At 42.9% G+C, this 9751-nt stretch overlaps 2 protein-coding genes across 4 annotated transcripts; one reads left to right on the top strand and one right to left on the bottom strand.

Moving 5' to 3' along the window:
- The first annotated feature begins 435 nt into the window (after positions 1 to 435).
- Positions 436 to 5915, top strand: erlec1 (endoplasmic reticulum lectin 1). 2 transcript variants are annotated; one of them, XM_044046683.1, is made up of 14 exons: positions 436 to 761; positions 889 to 993; positions 1857 to 1937; positions 2073 to 2150; positions 2259 to 2319; positions 2693 to 2739; positions 2833 to 3056; positions 3246 to 3387; positions 3697 to 3858; positions 3942 to 4001; positions 4222 to 4346; positions 4443 to 4520; positions 4645 to 4720; positions 5054 to 5915. In XM_044046683.1, the coding sequence occupies exons 1-14, from the start codon at positions 621 to 623 to the stop codon at positions 5123 to 5125; spliced, it is 1452 nt and encodes a 483-aa protein (XP_043902618.1). In that variant the 5' UTR covers positions 436 to 620; the 3' UTR covers positions 5126 to 5915. The 2 variants fall into 2 exon arrangements, with proteins under 2 accessions (XP_043902618.1, XP_043902617.1); XM_044046682.1 differs by having other exon boundaries at positions 2256 to 2319.
- Positions 5916 to 6563: 648 nt separating this feature from the next.
- gpr75 (G protein-coupled receptor 75) lies at positions 6564 to 9486 on the bottom strand. Of its 2 annotated transcripts, XR_006361801.1 has the most exons (3): positions 9175 to 9485; positions 6926 to 8902; positions 6564 to 6778 (listed from the first exon to the last, which is right to left on the bottom strand). XR_006361801.1 is itself a non-coding variant. In XM_044045138.1 (2 exons), the coding sequence occupies exon 2, from the start codon at positions 8786 to 8788 to the stop codon at positions 7145 to 7147; it is 1644 nt and encodes a 547-aa protein (XP_043901073.1). In that variant the 5' UTR covers positions 8789 to 8902; positions 9175 to 9486; the 3' UTR covers positions 6564 to 7144. The 2 variants fall into 2 exon arrangements, 1 of the variants encoding a protein (XP_043901073.1); XM_044045138.1 differs by having other exon boundaries at positions 6564 to 8902; positions 9175 to 9486.
- Between the last annotated feature and the right edge of the window lie 265 nt (positions 9487 to 9751).

The raw sequence follows: 9751 nt of genomic DNA, 5'->3' as shown, positions 1-9751 counted from the left end.
AAAGAAAAAGTAAAACACCATGGGTTTGTTTTATTTCTTATCAGTTTTTCCTAAAGTTTGTCGTACACATTTTACAGCAATTTAAAACTTAATTACAAAACTGAAAATCAAAAACATGTTTATACTAAAACATAATACTATACCACAGCTAGAAAAAAAAAAAAACTGAAAGGAGTAGGAAAGAGGTGCTGACCTATTAAACCTTACACTGTCTGTGGTAGAGAATGGATGAATGAATGAATTGTATACTTTTAAATACTGAATAGTAATAATCTATACAACTTTCAGAATTCAACTTGAACCTTTCCGCCATGTGTTGCCATAAAACGTTCAGTACTTCATATGGACGTAGGGGGGCGATGTTGATGTTTCAGCCCAATGCGAAAGCGGATGTGCGGAACATGACGTGGCAAGTAAACAGATCACTTCCTGTGCTGTATGCGGTGTTGTTGACATCCGCCTTGCACTGTCTTTCATTAGATCTGTCAAACAAGACCTCCTCGGATTTTGCTGCGACTTTACATTCATCGCTCAGGCCGGTGCTGTTGTGAGGTGAGGGGGGCTGTTGTCTTACATGAAGAACTGGCTGTGCTAAGGAGCTCCGCAGCCGCACAGGAGTCATGACGGCTGGGTTGCTCTTGGTGATTGTGTGCGGGCTGCTGGAGGTCTGCGGCGGCGTCTCCGCTAACAGAGGGGGCTATCCCTCTTTTACAGACGATGTCCCTTTCAAAATCACCTGGCCTGACGCTGAGTTTTCACTGGTATGTCTCCTTGTCGTGTTTTTATTTTCATGAAACAATAATGAGCGTAAGGGACACGCAGTTCCCGTGTACTCAGAGTCCTCCGTCTCTTACATTAAAATAATTTCGGTTTGTCTGTGGGTTTCAGCCAACCTCAGGTGCACTTTACAGCGACGATGACTTTGTTATCATGACAACAACGGAGAAGGAGAAGTACAAATGTCTGCTGCCCTCCCTGACAGCTGGAGATGAGGTAAGCAGCTTTTTACCCTTTATCAAACTGTTTTATCCAATGGATTAATGCCACATGGCACACTCGATTTCCCTTAGGTGCACGCATTTGCCTCTTTGTTCTTTACCTGGAATAATGTCATCATGTGGTTCAAAGAAATATTGAGGCCACACATGGCAAAATTCCTTTTACTGTTTTTGAGAAAACATAATTAAAGATACAATTAATTACAGGTGCCAAGTTGACACAATAACAGAAAAAGGGCTTCTGGAGCCATCCATGTACGACCATTGGCTTTTTAGTGGATTATTTTATGGTATTTAAAGGATGCTTGCTTCCATGGCTGATGTGGCTGTACTGTGTACTATGGTGAATTGAATGTTAATTCATTAACAAAATGTATCAATAACTATTTTAATAATAGATTAATCAGTTTGAGTAGAGCATTATATGATATAGTTAAAAACTTACTTCAGAGTTTGGCCTCTTAAATGTTTATATTAATTTCCCTATAACTGTAAACTGAATAAATGTGGTTACTGAAAGAACCACAATATTTTTGGACATCCTCATTTTGAGGGTTTTACAACAACTTGACATTTCTATTGACAAAACAACAAAAAGAGTAAATAATAACATAATATACACTGTCTTGACAGTAACCCAGTATGCACCCTGAAATGGAGGAAGCTAAATGGTACTGCAGTAATAACATATAGAAGCCAAAGCAAATACATCAAATGTTTTTTGGGGGTGTTTTCCCAGTCATTTCAACAGGTTTAACACATTAATGGTTTGATTGTGTCATCCTAGCCAAACAAGTGAAACAGAATTCATAAAAAAAATGTCACTTAAGCCTCAGCTTGGTGTGTGTTTTGTCTCAGGACGGTGATAAGGCATATGGTGGACTCAGTCCAGGTGAACTGCTGGAGCCACTGTTCAAACGCAGCAGCTGCTCGTATCGGGTAAGACCACACACGTCTCTGGTCTAATTTCATCTCATTTCCCTATTTCTCTCAGCAGAGAGACTGAAACTATTTTTCGATGGAGTGCTATGCTTTGTTAGCAGAGCGTAACTAATAAGCTTGTCAACTTCACAGATAGAGTCATACTGGACATACGAAGTGTGCCATGGAAAGCATGTACGACAGTATCACGAAGAGAAGGAGACTGGGCAGGTCAGTGTTTTCTCTCTGTAGAATAACTTTAAAATGTGAGGAATTAGAAGACGTGAACTTACTTAGTGGAACATGTGCAGAGGTTGACTGTGTGTGCTTCCACAGAAGATAAGTGTTCAAGAATACTTTCTGGGGAATATGGCACAGAAGAGCCACTCTTCAGAGACAGGTGAGTCTCTTTGTGAATGTCAACGTTTAGAATATATTTAGTTTAAATTATTTTTAATAATTTAGTTTAGTTGACAGGGAACATGTACAGAACCTAAATAGCTAATTTGCATCCGTGGTCCCTGGGCAGGGAATACAATATTAAGTTTTTATTGTGATTTATTGCTTGGCTGTTTCTTTCATCCATTTTTATGTATTTTACTTAATGTATTATAATGTATTTTATTGTTGAGTTTTTATGCTTTATATTTATTCTGTCTTATTTATTATTCTGTACAGTACTGGTCCACTGTGGTTGTTTTAAAATGCTTCACATATAAAGATGGATTGGTTTTGAATACTTTATCTTACTGACCGCAAATTATTTTTTTCAGATAAAGTTGAAGAGGCAGAAAATGTCAAATCAACTGCTGAAACGGAAGTACGTGTAAAACCAAAACAAACATCCAGACATGCTGATACTTCACACATTTATCACGTCTTACCTTTCTTCTTTCACTCCGCTGGTGTCCAGGTGCCCACTAAGAACATAGAAGGTCAACTCACTCCCTACTACTCGTTGGAAATGGGAAATGGGACTCCTTGTGTGCTGAAACAGGACGAGCCTCGTGCCACATCTGTACTGTACGTGTGTCACCCAGAGGCTAAGCATGAGATCCTGTCTGTCGCTGAAGTCACAACGTGTGAATATGAAGTGGTGGTGTTAACTCCGCTACTTTGTGCTCACCCAAAATACAGGTAAAGCACACAAAAGGACGCTGTTTAATTATTCTAGGACTGTGACTTGCCATCAGATACATGTTGAATTTTCTAGTGTGTAAATCCTGAAATGCAGGTTTTTGAGATTAGTCATCCCTACTGATGTCTGTCAGGTTCAATCCCTCCATGTATCTTGCTGTTTTCAAACTCAACATGTCTTCCTGCCAGGTTTAAGTCGTCACCAGTGAACACCATCTTTTGCCAAGCTCTGGCAGGCTCCCCGCTGCGACCTCAACGGCTCACCCAGTTGGACAAGGAACAAGAGGAGCAGCTTAAACCGCCTTTCAGTGCTTCATCTGAGACCAGAGAGGTGGGACATTAAAGCTAGTCAGTCTCTGAAGCAGTCATTTTCTGCCATTGCTACAGCATCTGAAAGGACCTGTATACAGAGCAGGTGTAGTGGAACAGCAAATAGGAGCAATCAGTCCTGCCACACTGCAGATTATTTGAAAGGCTGTAAACAAGATTCCAGAGGAGGTGCAGAAGTGTTATTCTCTCTCAGATCACTTGATTCCCAATTTGTGAAAGATTACTACAGTTCATTTAACTGAAAGATCACAAGAGGACAAACATGGACAGTGCATGCAGTGACAACTCCTGTATCTTTGACATGTTGCAGGAGGAGGTGCCACCAGTGAGAGAGGAAGCCTTCACCTCCACTCACAAACCAATCACAGTTGGAGGGCAGGCTCAGGTCACTGTGGGCACCACCCACATCTCCCGTTTGACAGATGACCAGCTCATCAAGGAGTTCCTCAGTGGCTCATACTGTCTGCATGGGGTGAGACAGGTTCATCGATAACACCCGAGTGATTTTTGCTTCAACTATTCAGTGACATGTAATTGTCTGAATGTTTGTTTCAGGGAGTAGGCTGGTGGAAATATGAGTTCTGCTATGGAAGGCATGTTCATCAGTACCATGAGGTAAGGATCTCTCCATGCTAAGCGGGGTTTCCACCTAGTGGAAAGGTTCGGTTCAGTACAGTACAGTATCGACTTGTCTAAGTATTTACACAATCAATCTGCTTATAATTGTCTTGATTAAACATGTTGCTGCTTATTTTGGGAATTAAACATTCCTCAATTTGTCAACAGTCGCTGAAATTATTTTAATTTAAAGATAATTAATCAAAATGTTCTCCAGGACAAAGAGCAAGGAAAAAACATTGTGGTGGTGGGGAACTGGAACAATGAGGAGCACACTGATTGGGCCAAGAAGAACGTAGCCAGATCCTACCAGCTCAAAGATGACGGAGTGCAGAAAGTCAAGTATGTTATTCACACATCTGGACCGGAACCTTGGATGCAGATAGATATTGTTAATTTTTTTCTCACCCTCCATTATTGTTCTCTGATGTCCAACAGGTTGGTTTCCCACTTTTATGGCCACGGGGATGTTTGTGATTTGACAGGGAAGCCCAGACAGGTCATTGTCAAGCTCAAGTGAGTAGAGTCATTGGACGAAGGAAGAGAGGGAGTGTGTGTGCGTGCGTGCGTGCGTGCGTGCGTGATTAAAGCAGCAGTAGAGTGGCCCTACAACCTAATGATTCATTCTTCTCTATGTCAGATGCAAGGAGTCTGAGTCTCCCCATGCGGTCACTGTCTATATGCTGGAGCCTCAGACTTGTCAGTACATCCTTGGGGTAAGTTCACAATCAACAACACTATCAACTCACTAACTCTCTCCCTCTCTGTCTCTCTCACACACATAAAGGTTTGTGCAGCTATTCATTTTAGAACACTGCATTGACTTCCATTCATTTGGACAGTTTAAACATAGCGTTATCGTGAATCTTGACCATAACCAGTTAATGCTTAACCTTAACGAATTCACATCTTAGCCCGAAACTTGCTTAAACTTAAGCAATTGCTGTGGGTATAGCAATAATTTAAATTGTGAAAGAAGAGAGCAGAAATTCTATTTTCTAGCTGTAGGTCACATTCAACCTGACTGACATATCTTTCTTTCCCTCTAGGTCGAGTCTCCAGTCATATGCAGGATTCTTGACACTGCTGATGAACATGGACTTCTGTCGCTTAACAGCTAAACTCGCCCAGTTCATGTGGCGGCAACGGTGCATGAAGGACAAAGAGAGGTCACGCGTACGAGCATAGGGGGATTTACTTGAAGAGACTTATTGACACTATGACAACACAGAAGCCTACGTTGCAGAGGAAGAGAGATGCCCATGATACTGCACTAAAAAGCCAACATTCATTTCAACAGAGGTGAAACGTGATCCTGAAGCTGGACAGCTGAAGTAGCACAGCAGCACAGCGCCACCACATGGCCTGATCTGTGCACTGTGAAATGCCACGTCACAAACTACTCCAGCAGGTGAGCTCAGACTCTGTGAGAACACAAGGAAACAGGGGCTGATTCAAGATTCAATGCCGCACTCCACTCGGCCATGAATTTATTGCCTGTCCTCGGTGTCTATGCTTCTCTCTGTGTTGATTTATTGCAAGTAAATAAGGGATGAATTTGGGGATTCATGATCATCAGGGGAATCAAACAATATTCATGGTGGTTTTATTGTCTTTAAAGTGTGCATGTGTGTGTGTGTGTGTGAGATATAAGTGATAATATGAGTGAGATGAGAGTTTGACTGTGGATTTTTTTTGTATGTGTAGATATGAGTAGCAGCAGTAGTATGAATATATGCTGTGTTCAATTCCAGGTGGAGTGGTTGAGTAAAATCTCATATGTGTGTGTGTGTGTGTGTGTGTGTGTGCGCAAATGTAAAAATGCAATCTGGGATCCTGATCACTGCTGTATCACAGAGATAAAAACAAGTGCGTTCTGAGAAGAGAATAAAGCTAAAATATAAAACCTTATTGACGTTGTTCTGTTATTGTCTCACAGATAAAAATGAGGTTTAAAAATACTGGGTTTACTTAATATTATTATTACTTTTATTATGGGGGGAGAATGTCACTTGAATGGGCTTTAACAATAGAATTTCATTAGTTTTTCTCTTTTTAAAACATGGTACATTCTTGAAGAACTTGTACTGTTTAAATTGCCAAGGTAAACGTAAAGCCACTAGAGGGCGCTGACACCAAGTGCGTAGTGTAACCATTACTGTATATGAACCCCCATTTGTTCTAAGAAAACAAAAGGAGTTGATACAGGAATAATAATATTAATTGCAGTTTTGCAGTAATGAGCCACTGCAGCAAGAAGCATTTGCAGTCTCAGCCATTTTTAGTTTGGAAAACTCCTCTGCAATGGTTCATCTGCAGCTGGGTCAACACAATTAAAATGAAATTCTCTACAGATTGGTGCATCAAATGTTGTCATATGAAATAACATCATAGCATTAGTTGTGAGTGATAAAATATCAGAACTATTTAATGTCATCATTTCAAATCTAAAGCCAGAGAAAAACAGTGACAATGAAAATAAGAAGTATGCAATAATATTATTGAATAGTTTTTAACTGATCTTCCTTTTAAGGACATAACAGTGAAAGCACAGATCCATTACACTTGCCAAACATTTATTCTTTTCAAAAAGTGTATATGGGGTCAACGTATACATTTTTTTCAGAAGCAAAAAAAAGTCCTTCAAAGTGCAACCAACATACCATCAACATCCATGTGCGGCTCAACACCACAGCAGCTGATGTCAGTAATCACTCAGCAGCGTCAGCCCCTCAGAGTTGGCGGCGGTGAAAGCAGCAACTGCAGTCACTTTGCTGCAATGAAAATCTACAGTCTCAGGTTATAATGGCACATGCGTGTGCAACAGAGAGGCAGATTCATGTGAAAGTTCAGTATTTTGTAAAAAGAAAGAAATCGGTAACAGAGAAGAACTTTTTCAAACAGACACTTAAATTACAAACCTCTTGCATGTTTTTAGTTTCCATGGAAAAGCTTATGACTGGTTCTGTAATTTGTTTCGTTTAAGAAAACTTGACTTGTATTGTATTATGTCCACTGTGAAAGAGAACAAGAGAGTGATACTGATTCCAACTACATAACACACACACACAATGTCCTTGTTCCTGTTTCAATTCACATTTTGGAATTGTTCAAAGCTTTGTGTTTTGTCAGCTCTTTGATTAGACTGAGGGAATGGGAATCTGGTGTACTGACGTGCTCTCAAAGTCTTGTAGTGTGTCTTGGTGAGTGTGGTAGTGCATGGCTACATATGACTTGGCAAAGGCAAACGTCTGAGAGCTGACAGGCTGCAGGCTGGTGGGGGAGCTGGGCCCTGCCGAGGGACTGCTGTTGTAGATACTGTAGTAGGGCTCAATGCGTGTGTTGATAGGTGTGGAGGTACTCGGCGGTCGAGGTTTGCGCACACCTGTTGCTCTTGGACTACCGACACAATCCCTGGAGTGACTAGGCCCACAGGCCTGGTCCACCAGCCTCCTCTGGGGTTTGGGTGACAGTACATAGGCCGAATTGGTCTCATGATGGGAGGATTTATTGCGATTGACTTCCAGGCTGCCCTTGCCCATCGCATGCAGACGAGTCTTTTGCTTGCAACAGAGAAAGCCCACTGCTGCCCACTGGAAGCAGCACAGCACACGGCGGCGGAGGCCTGCGCTGTTGCGCGAGTACACAAACGGGTTGATGCCCGACTTGAGAAAAATGAGCACAAAGCCGCACAGCTCAAACTGATAATGTGTGAAGGTACTTTCTGGTGTCAAAACGTCCTGTGCCAGTGAGACCCCCATTGGCAAGCAGCAGAGCAGCACAGAAAACACGATAACAACACAGGTGAAAACCGCCTTAGAGTCTTTGGCTGTGGCCAAGTTGACTGTAGACACCAACTGGCAGCAGGTGGCTCCTTGGGCAGCACCTGGAACCAAAGGGAGACCGGTCCTGTTGGCGTACGGGTGTGTCTGAACATTCTGCAGTTTGTTGTATGTTTGGTTACGGTACAGAGGGGGGCCTTGCACAGAGCACTGCATGCTTTCAAAGCCTGCTGCAATGAGAGGTGGTGGGGGTGGAGGGCATGTGGCATCTACTGTGATGATGGGACACTTCCTCACCTGTGCATTCTTTCTCAGTGTTTGAGCAATCATCAGATAGGACACAGACACCACAGCTACACAGAAGGCAAAGTCTGCCAGGTAGACATATAATACAACCCGGGCCTGTCCACCTCCCAGGCCAAAATGGGGCAAGCAAGGCCCATCTCGACGTGGATATGCTCGCATGGTGAGCAGGGCAGCCATGGTGAAGCTCGACGTCCACAACAGCGCAGTGAGGACCAGCGTGCGTGGGAAGGAAGCGGTGCGGTTGGGCTGCTGCCCCAAAACCATTCGCAGTCTGTGCAACGCAATGACAGCTACGGTCTCCAGAGACATGATGATGAACCCCGAGCTGGTCAGGTGGAAGGCAAAGCAGAAACTCTTGGACACGCCGTCCCCTCCGCCTGCATCCAGGAAGAGCACCAGCGCGAACATGGGAGCAGTCACGCAGCAAATGAACAGGTCACAGAAGGACAGGTTGAGGATCATGAAGTCAAAGTTGGTGCGAAACTTGCGGAACGCCGGGTCAAAGAAGGACAGGAACACCACGAGATTTCCATAAGAGCCCAGGCAGAAGATGAAGATGAGGAGCAGAGAGCAAAAGGTCAGTGTAGCGGTGTGGATTGCGGCCCAACCGGATGAGGTCTGGGTGCCCAGGGTGCCATTGAAGGTCTGATGTCTTGGCACGTCCACCAGGTCTGAGGGCATAACAGTGGTGTTCATTGTATTCCTATACGATTTATAAGAATCCCACGGTCGTCCAGTTCAACGGTATTCCTCTGTGTGGCAGGAGGACACGATGATCCCAGTGTCTGCTGCTTCCGTCATTACTGCCACCTTGGTAGAGGATAAAAAAAAATCATTTCAGTCGCTGTATTAGCTGTTCACTGACACATTCACTGTTGATAATAGCAGGTACATGTTTAGTATGAAGCGTCAGTAGATGATATGCACCACTGCATTTGGCCAATTATACCTTGCATCTCCCCCCCAACCCCCACCCCTCACACAGTGTTTGCTGAAATCTACAGGAAATATTCACATCAACAGTTCACACATCAACATTTTTGGAATAATCTGCACTCAGAATGATAAAACATAGAACCCACCTCCTGAAATCAATCGTGTGTCCATCATCATATTCAAGCTTTATCATCGCAAGGGAAAGCGCAGCTGCAGCTCCAGCAGCAGCAGCTCCTCCACAGCAGAGCAGCTCATTAACAAACGCGGGTAAGACACAATAATAATAATAATGATGTTATTAATAATAATAATGATAATAAATACAAAAGGTTCCTTACACGTCCGTGTTTTTGAAGCGCAAAGCCGGATGACAGTGTTTTCTTGGCGCCTCATGATCCATTCTCGTCGAGGAGCGACGGCCACAGCGGATCCTGCACTGAGGATATGTATGATGAAGTCACTGCCTACGTATGAGAGCATGAGCACGACCACTGCATTAAAGTAGTCCTTCTGAGAGAAAGCTGCCCAGTAAAACACCGACATTACGAGATTACCGTCACTTACCGCAGACAACGATTTTTTTCTCTACCATGGAAACGTATTTCAAAATAATAAAAAAAAAAAAAATACGAACAATATATTTAATCAGGACTAGCCTAAATAATATGCGACGTTACTGTGGTGATATTTAAAGCAACCGTCTGAGACGAATTCCAATACAAA

Source organism: Solea senegalensis, linkage group LG15, assembly GCF_019176455.1.
Source record: "Solea senegalensis isolate Sse05_10M linkage group LG15, IFAPA_SoseM_1, whole genome shotgun sequence".
NCBI classification, from domain to species: Eukaryota; Metazoa; Chordata; class Actinopteri; order Pleuronectiformes; family Soleidae; genus Solea; species Solea senegalensis.
Note: the sequence above shows the minus strand (reverse complement) of the source record. Positions and strands in the feature narration are given on the sequence as shown.